Consider the following 15,983-nt stretch of genomic DNA (forward strand, 5'->3'; position numbering starts at 1 on the left):
GCTATTACGACAGCTTGCTGGTGGATCATGCTAGTCTGTCTTCCCATGCTAGTCCATCCCCCATTCAGCCACCAGAGTGGTAAAGAGTAAAATATAAGAAAGAAGAACAGCTTGCAAAGGGTTTTGAATGCCGAATGGAGGATTTGTATTTGAACCTGGAGGCACTAGAGTTTAGTGAGTTGAGGGATGGAATGTTTGAAACTGTACTTTAGTAAAATCACTTTGGAAGCTGAACGGAGGAAGGATTAGAATGGGTAGAGATGGTAAACAGTGCAGTAGGTTCTTAAGAAATGTTGATTTATTGGTGGATCTAGTCCAGTCCTTCATTACCTAGATAAGAAAACTGAGACCCAGGGCAGGGAAGTGAACTTGTCCAAGGTCACACACCTTGTAAGCTTCTAAGGAAGGATATGAGCACAGATTGTCTGGCAGAGAATGGGAGAGTTAACCAAGGATGGATGTGTGTGGACAGCAGGGTGGAACAGGATGGTCCTTTTAACAAATTGGAACGAGTTGACCCTCCTCTGAGAGGAGGGAGGGAGTCTGTTTGGATGTCTGACTTTGTTCTCCATTTCTGTGACCAGACCTACTGGCAGTGTTGTTCATTAGAACCATTATGGATGTTGTCCCTTTTTCCTTTAGCTTTCCCCCACAAAGTGGCTGTGTGGCTCTCCCCTGTACACATGGCTGGCCTGGGAAGGCCCGCTCTTAGTTACACAACAGCCTCAGGCCAAACCACTGCTTTGTTTGGGGTGCTAAGCCTCTGGAGCCTGGTTACTAATGAAACATTGGCCAAACATTTCTCTTTTGATTCCTAATAACCAAGTTTCTATTATGAATCATTTCAGCTCAGCCTTGTGCTTTGCACGGGTGAATATTAGAACATAATGGTGCTACAGACCAACGCTGAATGGGATGGAGTAGACGAAGCTGCCCGGGATCTGCTCGGCGGCCCTTCGGTACCAGAGTGGGAAATGATCAGCATTGAAAATATTCTCCTTGTCTCCAGCTTTCAGGAAGTCTCTTGAAACAAAAAGAGAAAAGAAAGCGTTTGTCATTTTCTCAGAGCATTTTGGGAGAAGCCCTCCATTCTCTGATCTCTCTCCCTTGGAGAGAAACAAACATCTTGTTCCAGGTCCCCAACTAGATTGTTTTGCTAAAGAAAGGAAAGAGAGAGTGCGGTATAGTGGGTAGAGCTGAACTGGGACTGGAGAAAGCCTGGGTTCAAGTCCATCCAACACATATTTCTGTGTGTTACTGGACAAGTAACTAAACCCCTCAGGGCCCCGGGGAGATTGCCTTTAGACTGAGATGCTAAGTCGTAGTAACAGTGTGAGGCTCCAAATTTTTGTTCAACTCTATGTCCTTTTCTATACCAGAAAAATCACACCATCACAGAGGCGCATTGAAACAACTGGGGAACTGAGCTTAGAGACAACTCAGGGGTCAAACATAACTGTCTGGGCATCATTTCATCATGAAGTGTTAGATTTTGAGCTCTGTGAGGCAAGGGGTTGTTTTTACCTTTGTTCATATGCACATTATCCAGCAGAGTGCCTGGAATAGAATAGGGATTTTAAAAACTTTTGTGTTTTTTTCTATTATTGTTTTTCCCTCTAAATATTTAGGGAAATTATTCTGTTTGACCCCAGAAGTTATACATTGGAACAACTGAGAGAAGTTTAAAAGAGGAGAATGGGGATTAAATTCTAGGGGGCAGAGGGATGAGCTTCATAACCATTAGAATTTTGTTTGGACAACATCCAAAAACCATTTTATTTCCCTAAATCTCAAAATCTCTAACCATTAGAGCTGTCCAAAATCTGAATGTGTTGCCTGGAAAGGAAGAAGTCTGATCTTCATTGCTGATCTTCTAAACAAGGTTTGGTAACCCCTTTTCAGGTGTTTTTGCATGTTGTCCATTTTCCTCCATTAGAATGTGGGTCCTTTTAAGGTAAATTCTGTGTTTTTAACCTTCCTTTGTATCCCCTTGTATCCTTTGTAAGCACTTAGCACCGTGCTTACACATAATAGTTGTTTGATAAATGCTTGTTAACTGAATGAATGAAGGATGGTTTGGACTGGAAAGCCACTGGGGTCCCTTCCAGCTCTGTGGTTCTTAGGTCCTGTGGTTTTATTTTACCATATAGATAAATACCAGACCAGAGTCCAGAGGATCCCAGCTGACCTACATTCAACCCCAGCATTTTCATATTCATGTATTACACCAAATACTAATACTAACAGATCACCTCTGGGGCAGAGGATAGAGTGCTGGGCCCAGAGTCAGAAAAAATCATCTTCCCCAGTTCAGATTCTGGCCTTAGATACTTCCTAGATGGTCCTGGTGAAGTCAGTTAACCCTGTTTAGCTCAGGTTCCTCGTCTGTAAAACGAGATGGGGAAGGAAATGGCAAACCACTACGGTATCTCTGTCAAGAAAACCCCAAATAGGGTCAGAGAGAGTCAGACATGACTGATAAAGGACTTAAAAACCCTTATATGGTATTTACTGTTTGTCATACACTACGCTAATCACTGATGATTCTTTCATTTTTACCCTCATAACAATCCTAAGAGGTAGATACTATTATTATTCCCATTTGACAGACAAGGACACTGAGAAAAGCGGAAGCTAAGAAGCTAAGTGACTGGCCCAGGGTCTCACAACTAGTAAGTGTCTAGGTCAAATATGAACTCAGGTCTTCCTGACTCCAAGTCCCATATTCTAGTCATTCACCATAGCACTGTCAGTCACTTGTTGCTTCTGACTTTATTTCCCTAAATCTCAAAATGAAGCAAGAATACTTGCTTCTGGCCCACCAATCCTTCTAAGGAGCAATGTTTACTTCCTTGAATGTGAAAGAAATAAATCTAATTTATTCAGTTCATAACTTTTTGATATGTGTGATATTGAGGATGAAAAAGTTCTGAAAGGCAATGGAGAAGAATTTTTGAACAATCAGAAAGGACTTTCCCCCTAACTTTGTCCCACCCTGTCCCATGTCTCAAACCTGGTCTCCTCTAGTTAGTGACTGAGCCCGGTAGGAACCTTCATTTATAACTCTGGAATTTGTGGGATTCATTATGATTCATAGGCTCTCAGCTAGTTCCGTGCCTGTGAGAGCTCCATGGCCAGCCCTTTGAGCATGCCAGGGATTCCCCAGAGCATTTTCCAAAGTGGACCATTTAGAAGGAAGACAGGGACACAATTTCTCCCTAAGGAAAAGCATCTTGAATCCTTTGAATAACTTTCAAACCAACTGAACATCCACATTCCATTTGTTCTTGGCAAAATAGCATCTCTCATTTCAAGAGAGCAATTCTCGAACTCCAGGACATCAGAGTTGCAAAGAACTTAGGCAAAATATAGTTTAATGTCCATACCCAGCAAGACTGGGAGTTTCTTCTGAACAGGAATCGCCCTTTGACTTTCTTTGTATCCCTGCCACTGCCTGACTTAGAGTGGGCACTTAATAAACACTTACAGACTGACCGACTATAATATGCCTGGAGAGTGGTCATCCAGCCTTTGCCTGAAGACCCCCGCTAGGGAACTCTCCTGATGCTGGAGGAAGCCTATTTCTTTCTTGGACAAGGCTAATTGTCAGGACCCACTTCCTGACCTCCAACCTACATTTGCTATATTGCAACTTTGAGCAATTGTTCCTGTGTCTTCCCAATGGGGCCAAATGAAGCAAGTTTAATCCTTCTGCCAGATAATACTCTATGAACTTGAAAACACCACTGTCACCTTCAAAGTCAAGGATATTGTTTTTTAGAAAGACCAGAAGGCCACAAGTAAGTATTGCTGCCTTATTTTGAAACCTAGAGCAATGACGTCTGAAGAATGAAGTGCTTCAGTAGATTCATGGAACGCATCGTTCTGCTGCTAGAGGCCAGCTGGGATGTTCTGACCTCTGGCCTCGTGTCTGGTCACATGGTAGAGCAGAATGAAGGATCCTCAGAAGTGGAAGGTAGCTCAGGGACAATCAGCTCTCCCTCAAGCTTTCTCATCTCCATCCAGGCAAGTCAACAACTATTTATGAAACACCTACTATGTGCCCAGCATCACTGTTAAGTGCTAAGCATTCAAAGAAAGACAAAAGACAGTCCCTGCCCTTGAGGAGCTCCCAGTCCAATGGGAGAAGACGGCAGGCAAACAAGGAGGTACAAACAGTAAAGATGGCCTAACGCCAACTTCCTGAGAAGCTACCCCACCCCCCGAGGCGGGTCTGAGGCCCTCCTCCACCCTAGCTGCCCTTCTCTGGGCACTATCAAGCCGACCATGGCTCTTCCCAAAAGGTAATGCTCACAATCAAGTGCCACAGTATAGATCTGGCCTGGCTAGCCTCGAGCCCAGCCAGCCCATCTTCTCCTCAATTCCCGCCTTAGACCTCTCCCTAGGTAGCCCAAGGTCATTATAGCGTTTTGGCCAGACCTATCCTACAATTAAATTCACTGAGTTGAGATGGGCATTTTCACTGTCTAGGACCACTTCCTTGCATCATGATCATAGTCCAATAGCCTCAATCAGTGACTCCCAGCAAACAGAGGATCTCAGCTGGCCTGTAGAGACACCCCGGAGCTGAGGCCCAGCTGGGGGCCTGGGCAGGCCCCCCCCATCTGACCACTGGTGCCGCATATGTGTACCAGAGCTTTGGCGGCTGTCCCTCTGCCCCAGGGATACCCAGTCTGTCCACCCTATGCGGGAGGAGGAGAAGGATCGGACCTGTTGCAAGGCAAAGTAGGCCAGATTGCGTTTTGATTTTCAAACATCAACAGGCTTTAGATTATGATCCCTGGGAGGGCAAGAATTCCACAGCAAGGCTGGAGAGCAGCTGCCAGCCCTGGAGCTATTTGTTTTGAGATGGGCTCAAGAAAAAAAAAAGATGTAGATGCTTTCTCAGATTTCTTTCTGTTCTGACTCTAATTCAGATATCTCCTGAGTTCTGCAAGAGCTCCTCAAGATGGGCGACGGGATCCAAGAGGCCAGTGGGACCTGAGAGTCTTCCCAGGGACAGAGAAAGTCTGTGGGGGTACTTGGGGCAGGTAAATCTCACACAGGGGATCCATGGAGTGATTAAGTACAAAATAAAACCTACTTTATGCAACATAATTCCTAAAAATCACTCTTGTTGGCTTGTTGATTTTCTTACAGCAACCCAGGTAGAACTTGAAATGATTTTCACCTCCATCTTCCAGATGAGGAAACTGAACCTGAGACTTTCTGTGTCTTACCCTGGCTTGTGTCACAGCTCTGGGCTTTATCATGTCTAAACAAGAGGGGGATAGGAAGCACGTCTTCGCTGCCTGCCTACTTCAAAGGTGTTCTGTGGCTCAAATGTTATAATAAATGTAAAGCATTTCATGTCTAAATGTTAGCTTTAGTGCCCATGATGATCAGATCTCCTCACTCAGCCCTCGTCTCTCCCAAGCTCCAGCCTTGCATCTCCACCTGCCTATTGGACACCTGGAAGTGGACATACACCTCAGCATGTCCAAAGGCAAACACATTTCTTTCCCAATCCCACGTCAGGCCCCTGTTGGATAAACTCCAGTGGTCCCCTAGTACCTGCAGGAACACATAGAAAATCTTCTGTTTTGTGTTCAAGTTCTTTGTATCCTAGTTCCCTCTCAGTTTTCCAGTCTTCTTATAACTTGCTGCCCACTACATAGCCAATGAATGAGCCTTTGACAATGGGCCTCCATGTCCTTCCCACACAGTCCTTCATCTCCATATTTTGAGTACTTTCATTGGCTGTAGGCCATGCCTAGAATGCTCTCCCTCCTCAATTCTACCTCCTGGCTTTCCTCAAGTTCCAGCTAAAACCCAAAATTCTAGAGAAAACCTTTCCCAATCTCTCTCTATTCTAGTGAATTCACTCTGAGACTACCCCCAAGTAATCATATATAGATATGGAAATGTATGTAGAGAATTATGTGTATGTGTGTGTGAGAGAGAGAGAAACAGAGACAGAGAGAAAAAGAGAGAGACAGAGAGAAGAACAAAGATAGATATATGTATGATAGATATAGATGCAGTTACAGAGAGAGATAAAGACAGGAATACAGACAGAGAGAGAGAAGAGAATCTTCGTACACATTTGTTTGTAATTCATCTCCCTCCTTTGGACTGTGAACCCATTAAGGTCAGTGACTTCCTAGGGCCTTTCTTTGTATCACTGCCCCTTAGTTCAATGCCCTAAGTACTTAATGAAAGCTTGTTTATTTGACCAGGCTTCTTCAATTAAACTTTACACTGTCTTTCCATGACAAGATGAAAGTGGGAAAAGATGCACCCTTAGGTGTACCCAGAGAGCATTCTCTGTTCCAGCCAAATCACCTGATTACCTCTCCCTATACACAACCATTCCACCTTTCTCCTCAATATGTTTACACAGACTCTTTCCCCTGCCAACAACACTTTTCCTCCATATCTCCCATCCCTAGAACCTCAGGTCAAGTGTCCCCTCCTACAAAAGTCCTTTCCTGGCCCCACTTTTAATGCCCCTAGTGTGACAATTTCCTTCGTTATTTCTTTTTTTTCTTTTTATTTGATAAGTGAGTTAAGGTAGAATGTAAGCTCCTTGAGGAGAGGAACTATTTCTGATTTTGTTTCTACATCTGCAGGGCTTAGTGAAATGAGCATATAGCCGTCACTTAATAGCATCATGGTAGTAAATCACAGGTCCATCCATTTAGAGTTAGAAGGGCCTTCAAAGGACATCTGTTCTAATCCCCTCATTTTACAGATGGGAAAATTGAATCCAAGCATCATTAGGTGACTTGACCAAAGTATAGTAGGTGGTAAGTAAAAGAGGCCAAATTCACGCTGGCTTCCCTGATTCCAGAGCTACTGGTCATTCATCTCCCTTCTTATAAATGCTTGTTGAACTGACTCAAAATCCACCCCCACCCACAGCCACCTTGAATGACCCTCTCCTGCTCCCACCTGTCGCTTGGGCAGAACTTACTGATTCGTGAGCTGCTCAGCACCCACAAACAGGTTGATTCTGGAGAGGCCAGTCCGGGTTCCAAGGAAGGCCACCTCAACGCCCTTGTCAGAGTTCCTGAAAAAGAGCGGCCCAGTCAGCCAGCTAATGTTTGCAGACAATAAACAGATAATGGCTCTTTTATTAGTCCAAGCTAGTTTTATGCAATAACATGCTTGAACCAGGGACTGGAAAAGGAGTTACAAGAGACACATTCATTTTTCATCAAGATGGACATCTAGGCAGCCCTGAAGAGGCCTCCCTCCCCCCAGAAGTGTGTACAGGGTGATCGGCTGATAGGCATCACAGGGGAGCTTCAGGCTGATGAGAATGGCATGTGAAGATGCCCCCTCTGAAGAGGCAGCCGTGGAGCCAAAAGCACTAACAGCTTATTTGGGGGCTCTGGCCATGGAGGCAAAGCCTGTGTCTTCTCCAAGGAATGATGGATACACCCAGAGAAAGCAGTCTTTGTCCAGGCCAGCCCCTGTGCTCTCACTGTCAGGGCTTGGATGAGTTTATCCAAATTCTCCTTTGTGGGGGAGGTCATTGGTGACATTGGGCAGAGGAGAAAACTCACATGTGAGGGGCTGCCCTGGAAGTGGGCAGAGGCAAGCCAAATCCAATGCCTGCAGGGAAGTGTAACCCCTTCTGTGCCTGGAGGAGAGCACTCTCTTAATGGAGGCAAGGAAAAAAGGGCCCCATCTGGAAGCTTCTCATTGACATCTCAACATTGTTGCCCTCAGCCCTTTTATAGTAGCACAATATAAGCATCACAGATTAGAACTGCTAAGGACCTTGGAGGCCACAGAGTCCAGGCTTATCTATTTTACAGATGAGGAATCTGAGTCCCAAAGAGGTAAAGTGATTTCTTCCAGGTCGCATAGCTAATATATGGCCATGGTAGTATTTGAACTCAGGCCTTCCTGACTCCAAGTCCAGTACTCTATCCTCTATGCCAATGATGCCAAGTCCAATATACCTCAAGAAAAAAGCAGCAAAAAGTGGCTATTCAAAGTATAACCTTCGTGGACTTTGCCTCAGTTAGTCTTTCTCTACTCATGTCTCATCAACAAACATATACCCACAGATGTGCACACCTGATTAGGCATCCTGATCCCTGTCCCCACAGAGAAGAGTCCTGAGACAATTCACAAATGAAGGTGTTGAGGAACCCTCTAGTCACCAAGGCAGGTTCTTTTCTTTTTATCAGCAAAGATGCTCAGCCTTGTTTAAAATGAAGGGACAACAGTATGAAGGGGGTCATTGGTCTGGTGATCTGCAGCACACGCTCCAGCAGATGAGCACTCCTGGTTTATATAGATTGTCGTGGAAAATGAAAATGCTGAAGAAAGACATCTCTTGGGGACAGGGATGCTTAATTTCATGGATCCTTGCCTCCCCTAGGGAACATAGCCAATAAATTCTTCCTAAAAAATCGAACTGTCCAGAAGTAGATGGGATGCCCCTCCAGAGGGGGCAGTCTTTTTCCACCTTGGAGAGGTTCTTTAACCAATGGCTGGGTGACTATTTATTAGAGCAAGGAATCTTTTACAGTATGGGTTGGACTAGATGATTGCTGAGATCTTTCCCATAAGCCATGACTCATGATTCTGTGATATTCATTCATTTACATACATAATCCAGAGGTGCTCAAGAAAATACAAAAAATTCTCCCTCTCCTCTCATTATTCTTGCACAATAGCTTAAAAAATATCCCTCAAGAAAGAAAAAGCAAGTAAAACAGGTACAATTGTTATAAAAGGATAATAAATAGGAAAAAGAAGAAAAGGGGGAAGGAAAAGAGAGAGGGAAAGGAAGAAGAGACAGGATGAAAGCAATAGAAGAGGAAAACGAGAAAAAATCCCAATTTCTTGAGGATCATGGCACACTTTATTAAATTTTTAAATTTAAACCACATTCTGAATCTAATGTTTTCCTATCCCATCAAATACAGTCTCTCTTGTCCTAGAACCTGAATTTTCTCACTTCTTTGTTAACACAAGGCTGTCTAAGTAGGGCCAAGAAAGCCCCTTCTCTCTTGTTGGAACAATCCCCATATCACTGCATCCCAAAATTCATGGAACATAGGTGTTCCTCCCTCCACTCCTGGGGCTGAATGTGAAACTCTGGGGTCATTGCTTCGCTACAGCCCCTTGGGGTTTGTAAATTTTGGGGAAAAATAGAGAAATGGAACATCAGAGTTTTGGACCCAGTTAGCTTAAAATGCAATGGTATTTCCACATCTTGTAAGAGAATTCCCAAAAGAACAGATGCATGTAACAACTTACTCAGATTTGTTGAGTGCTAGGCTGGTCCAATAAGCCTCGATGGGGGCGCTTACTACGGCATCAAAAAGAACTTCTTGTACTAATTCTTTGTCACCTATTGAGACATGAAAAAGGGAGTGAGTCTCAGAAAGATGGATCTAATAAGCACAAAAGTCACAAAGCAGAAGATAATCTGGGGCCCCCTTTTTATGTGTTAAAGGAGATGTTATCCAATCCCCACCTTGATTAGGAATATGTTTCACAAACTTCACAGGGAATCAAACAAAGTCGATACATAGAAGAGATTTAAATCTGCCTTTCCCTTAAAGGCATCAGCAAGGGAAATGTTACTGTGATGAGGAAAGTAGGATACTAACTGCTGCCAAAAGCTCAAAGGGGGCATCCAGTAAGCAAAGTCAGAGAGATTCCAGACCCCTTGATGTCTGGGTAGATTTATTAGATTGTGTTTTTAGTGGAAGGAAGGAAAGGAGGAGAAGCAGATGAGATCATTTGTGGCATCTGGATGTGTGACTGGCTTCTCTGTGTCCCTAAGCAAAGATACGCTTCAGGCTGTGCTGTGAGATGCTTGAGGTCTTTGGCTAATAGAGCACCAGAGGATTGAGCATGATGTAGGGGATGATCTGTGTCTGAAAATGGTCTCTGAGGCCTTGCCTCCTCTCATGGACATGACTGTTCAAGGTCTGAGGCAACAAGTCATGGTATACAGACCTGGAGATGTGTTACTGAGCTCTGGGGCACATGGCTCATGAGAGCAGAAAAAAGGAGGGAATGGGAAGGGACAATGTAGGGGGAATAGGGGAAATCCTGACTTTGCTGCCAAAAGTCTGTTATACCTGAGATGAGTCATTTCCTTCCCCCAGGCCTCTGTTCCTCAATGAAAAATGCGGAGCTTGTACTAAATGGCCCTTTTGACACCTACCAGCCCCCCATTATTCTAACTCTATCCTCAGTCTTCCCACATCCATTTCTGTAGCTTTTCGCCCAATCTCTTTCCAGTCACTTAGGTCTCTGTTACAAAGGCCAGGCCCTCCCTGTCCTCCACAAACGCTCCATCTACACTTGTCCCATACACACAGCATCTTATTTTCCCACGCTGCCCTGCTCCGCCCAGCTTGCTCACTCACCCGCATTCAAGTTAAGGAGAAAAAATTCCCATCAATGTCTGACAAGTTATATTTCTGTGTTTTGGAAGGAAGCCAGCTAAACCATAGGAATTAATAAGGGGGGAATTTTAGGCAGACTGGCAAGTAGGTTTCTAGAGGCAATTTCAGGCAGTATATTTACACACAGTCATACATGTATATATCTGCATGTGTACATGGATGTACACACACACACATAGCTAGGGAGGCATGGGTTCATAGCCTGCATCTGACACATGCTGGTTACCAAACCCTGAACAGGTCACGACCTCTCCAAGTCCCTCTAAGAGAAGGTAGAAGAGTTCCACACTCTTGGGGGTCCTATAGCAATGAAGTCACATGTCTAAGCCCCACATACATGGACTTATATATTAATTGGGGAAATAAAAAGGAATGGAGGAGAAAATAAAGGGAAGAAGTGAAATGTCACTCTTCAGAGAGACATCATGACATAATGTGTCCTATGGGAAAGTAAATCCAATTGATAGGTGGGGCATTGGGATTTTAGTGCTGGATGTGCCATCAATGACTTCTGTGGCCTTGAGCAAGGCATATGACAGTAGGTCTCAGGCTCTTTATGTGTCTACAGAAATAGTGAGACTAGATATTTTACCAGCATCTAAGAAGAAAAGGTTATCCAATATCCCAAATACTGGGGTTTTAGGAGGTGAGTTCAGGCTACCAAGACTTTTCATAGAGCTGCTCAGAGAGAAGAGAACCCGTTGGGCCCCCTCCCTCTTTGGTGCTCTCGTAGAACTCTGGACCATTCATTTCTTTCTACTTCATTCATCATACCCTCCCTACTTTTCTGACATTTATTTTTGCCCTATCTTACCTTCCCTACTTAATCGTAAACTTCATGAATGACCTTATGGTCCCAGTTTTAAATCTGGAAAGAAATTCAGATCTCATTTGGTCCTATTGTTTTGCAAATGAGGAAACTGAGGCCTAGACAAAGGAAGTGGCTTGTCCAGAGTGATATAGACAGTAAGGATCAAAGCTGGCTATTTCTGTCAAGTCTTCTGATTCTGAGTTCAGGGGTGCTGCCCTCCCTCTGCTGCTCTGTGCTAAAGATTGGAAGGGGTCCCAGACTTGTCATAAAAGATGCTTGAAGAATCTTTTGAGTTTGTTGTCACAGGGAATTCTAAACCTATTCAGACTGGTTCTCAGGTGTTAGATACATGATCTTTCCTTGGACAGGTCCTCAAAGACTTTCCAGAAGAGTAAATCATGCTTAAACTTGTCTGTGATCGACTGAGCCTTTGAGATCCCAGAGCCCCCATCACACCATGGTGCTTCAAACTAGTGGAAAGCCTACATAGGTATTAACGAATATCTATGGAATCAAGGTGGAAAAAAAATCATGTTGGATCCAAAGGGTTAAGTGAAATTCTGTAATTATCTGTGGGTTTCAAAGACCCACACTGCCTCTTCCTCCCATTCCCATTCCTGAAAACAAAAAATAGAGTTTGGCTATATTTCACATGACAGCCTTTTTCTGCCAGAGCAAAACTTCCCTGGAAATGATGATGTGAAATATGGTCTTCAGTTCACTCAAAGTCATTGAACTTTAGAATCGAGCACCGTCCCCTGTTGGTAGGGGGAGGGATACTTCCCCTCTCTGCTTCCCCCCCCCCACCAAACACACCAAATTAAGCAGGAAAACGGACTCACACTGAAGTAGTGGTTCTTTTCCTTTGAGGTAGAGCTTAATAGCATCTAACTGAGACAGCTGGCGGTGCTCAGGCTGGAGGTCTGTGTTGCAATAAGACCTGTGGACACGACATGGCCAAAAGCATGAGCATGTAAATATTTACCAGCCTCCTCCCTCTGTACCTTTGAACTTGGAGAATGGGCACAGGGAGCACAAACAGCATGAAACCAGAGTGGGGAACAAATCCCACATTTAGGTATTATTGAAATCTTACCATTCATCTGCCAATGATACGTCCGGGTGTTCTAAGTCATGCAGGCCTGCAAAGGAAGGAGAATGGCTTCATTAATACTAACTAACAGTGTGTGTGAGAGAATCATCAGGATTATCGGAAGAATATTTGGGTCCTCTCTTCTAGGTATACTTTGTTGTGGGGAGAAGGGTGGGTAGGCTCAGTGGCCTAGTATATGGAATGCAGATATCTCTTTGGCTCCTGCCAGTCAACATACATTTATTAAGCATCTACTATGTGCCAGAAACTGTCTATATACCACACTTCTTTTAGATGAAATAATTCTCTTTCCAATTATTATTTTCCCCTTCTGGTCATCCTGAACTTTTCACTACTCAAAGGCATAGTTAATGTGGTGCAAGTGGGACATGGCAGCACAAAATTGGGGAGGGGACTTCTTTTTCCTAAGAGGAAGCCAGCTTTCTCTCCAGGAGGACAGGAGTTCACTCTCCCTTGCTCCTACACTTGCCTTGCCTCTTGGTCATCAGAAGGCATGGCATGGATCGCCTGGAGGTGGCCTCTTCTCTTCCGCTTCTTTGGCCTACTGCTTTTCCCACCTTAACTCAAATTCCTACAATTCCAGCTTTAGTTAGATCTAATTATTCCTGAAAGCCTGAGCTCAGAGATGTGGAAGCCTTCAGCCTGGTAGATGGGGAAAAGACTGACACTGGACCTTGAGCACAGGAGATATAGCATAGGAGATGGAAGGACCAGGATTCAAATCCTATAAAATGACATATACTAGTATCATGATGCTGAATAAGTCACTTAATTTGCTGGTGCTCTGGGAAACTAAGAATGAAGATGACAGAGGAAAGTCTTACCTATGGCAGTGGAGGCAGGCTCCATACAAAGAGTGCCTGACATTGATGAACTCATGGTTCTATATACCCAGCTTCCTTTCCACCTTAGCCTGCCTCTGCCCAAGAAAAGGGACTGGAGCTGGGGTTACCATTGCTCTCTAGGATGCAAAGGGGAGTGATATCTGGATTGAAAAACTCTTTTAGAGATTTGAGGATGTTGGCAAGGGCTGAGAGAGCATCATCAAGAGTTGGGATTTTTCACACATAATAATGATCACATTTCATGAAGCCCTTTAAGATTTTCAAAGCTGCTTATACACCAGATCGAGCGTGGACTTCACAACAACACTGTGACGTAGGTACTATCTCACCCTTCACTTTACTGATGATCAAAGTGAAGCTGGAATATGAGAAATGACTTGCCTGGGGCCATACAGCTAGTAAGTGTCTGAGACAGGTTAGAATGCAGGTCTTCTCTTCTATCAGGATGCAAGGCTAGCTCAGCTAAGTCTCATGGTGCTCAGACACTGAAGATCATGATGTTATGGGGTTAAGTGACCCCATAACAGGCCAGGCGGTGACTGATAAATAGCCAGACAGTCTTTTTGCTCTATCATAGGGCCTTTAGTTGGGAGAAGAGCAGTTAACTGGTGAGCCATCTAAGACACATTACCCTGTTTCTACTTTGTAATGGTGGCTTCCAGATTTCTTTGCCTTTTTATTTATTTGGGGGCATGGTCATTGATTCAGGGGCTAACAGAGCCAGCAGGGACCAGCTACTTCAACCTGAACCTGAAAAAATGATGTCCAAAACGACCAAGACATCATCCCCTAGACATGGTTTGAAGATTTCCAGAGGGAGGGAAGCTGCTATCTCCTGAGGCAGCCCATTCTCTTCTTGGATATACTCAATTGTTAGGAAGAAGTTTTCCTTGACACGAAGTGTAACATGATCTCTTTGTAATATCTATTCATTGCAATTAGCTTTGTTTTCTGGGCCCAAAGAGAAGAGCCCTTCAAATATTTTAAGCTAAGTCATCTCATCAGGCTGTAACTTTTCCCAGAATTCTGCATCTAGGACACAGCTACATTCCTAGAGGGAACTGGGGAGATGATCTGGTTCAGCTTCATTTCTTCAGGTGGGTGTATGTCTATTGAGATGCTGGATCTGAAGGGAATGCAACATTGTCATCTTGAGTAACCTAGGAGCCAGGACTCATTCACCTGCCTTCATGGACCATTCCAGTATTATCTCTGCCCTGTTTTTTGGTAAATCAATCTGTTCTTCTTTTTTGTGTATAATCTTAACCCCATCCTTTCACCCTAATTTCTCTAATTTGAGAATAACCACTCTACATCTTATTTAAGTCCTTCATGCAACATGTTAAGGCGATCACCCAGTGTTACCAATGAGTCAGCTCTTTTCTAGGCTAAACAGTGCTCACATCCTAAACCTTTCCCTGTGGAACTTCTGTCCAGCCCTTTAATCTCATCTTGCCTGGACTCACTCCAGTTTTCCATTGCAACTCTGTGGACATGTGCTGACCAGAAGTGGACAGAGTGCTTGAGGGTGATTTCCTAAGGCAGACGACCAGAGGATGAGCACTTTTTTGCTTTCAAAAGTTCTGTGCCTTTTAATACACACTAGTTGTCACAACAGTGTCTTTGATGTGGCTCTCCATTGGAACTTCTAACTTACATTCCTTGCCCCCAATTCATACCTTCCTTGCCTTGTATGTCTTCTTCTACTCCTATAATCGAGCCAATGTTTCCCTTTCTTGGGAACATAACATGAGAACCTTTTTTCCCTGCATATAAGTACCAACTTGTACTCATCAAAAGAAGCTCTTAGAGGCCATTACTTGAGATGGCTCCTTGATCTTTATGTTTTTCTTTTTCTCCTTCCTCTTAATTCTGTCCCCACTTTTCTGTCTACACCCTGAAGACTGGTGCTTTAAATTCTTTCTTCTTTCTAAAAGACTGACTATAGCCTAAAAGCTACTTATTGATGATTTGTCTTGGTATCCCAGTGTTTGGTATGATGCCTGGCATGTATGTCAGATACTTAAATATATCCGTGATCTTAGCAATTCTGAGTTTCCATACCATGGTTAAGATCACTGCCCATTCCTGCCTCTCCAACATATATGGTTATTGCCTGTGTTCTATCATGAGACCATCCTCATTTTCTGCTGACATTGTGAGGATGGCAAGGGAGCATTCCGGCCATTTATCTCTGCTCTCTCACCCTTCCCAAATCATCAGCCCATCCTCACTTCTTGGCACACAGTTTCATGAAAATGTGTCTTATTCTTTTTCTTTTTCTTTCGAATTCGTTGTTTTGAATAATTTTTAATATTTTTAAATGAATAAGTGCATGCATGAACATACATATGGAATCATATTATGTTTTATTGATGTCTTATTTTTATATTATAAATATTATAAATATTTCCTGATGACTCCAACCTTGTGAGAGCTCTGTTGTAACAAAATAAAATTGAGCAAACTATGCAAAAATAATCATAAAATGGTTTCACATGAAAGTGCAGAGAATATTTCATAACCATCATTACTCCAAACCTCTCTTTTTTTTTCAAAAGTATTTCTTTAAATAAAATCAATCTATTTTTCCCCATCCCACCCCTATGAGAGAGAGATAGAGAGACAGAGAGGAGGAGGAGGAGGAAGAGGAGAAGGAGGAGGAAGAGAAGAAGGAGGAGGAGGACAAGGAGTAGGACAAGGACAGGGAAAAGGAGAAGGAGAAGAAGAAGAAGAAGAAGAAGAAGAAGAAGAAGAAGAAGAAGAAG

General features: G+C 43.6%; 1 protein-coding gene across 1 annotated transcript in view; it reads right to left on the reverse strand.

The window, feature by feature from the left end:
- The window catches only part of CACNA2D3 (calcium voltage-gated channel auxiliary subunit alpha2delta 3), a 1,089,703-nt gene that overhangs the window by 188,743 nt on the left and 884,977 nt on the right, over positions 1–15,983 (reverse strand). The window contains exons 21-25 of the mRNA XM_069084367.1: positions 12,353–12,398; positions 12,099–12,196; positions 9,283–9,376; positions 6,977–7,072; positions 902–1,023 (exon numbers count right to left, since the gene is read on the reverse strand). Coding sequence (XP_068940468.1) covers positions 902–1,023; positions 6,977–7,072; positions 9,283–9,376; positions 12,099–12,196; positions 12,353–12,398 — 456 coding nt within the window. The remainder of the gene's footprint in view (positions 1–901; positions 1,024–6,976; positions 7,073–9,282; positions 9,377–12,098; positions 12,197–12,352; positions 12,399–15,983) is intronic.

Source organism: Petaurus breviceps, unplaced genomic scaffold, assembly GCF_028583685.1.
Source record: "Petaurus breviceps papuanus isolate PSGF00001 unplaced genomic scaffold, PetGlider_PUasm1.0 174, whole genome shotgun sequence".
NCBI lineage: Eukaryota > Metazoa > Chordata > Mammalia > Diprotodontia > Petauridae > Petaurus > Petaurus breviceps.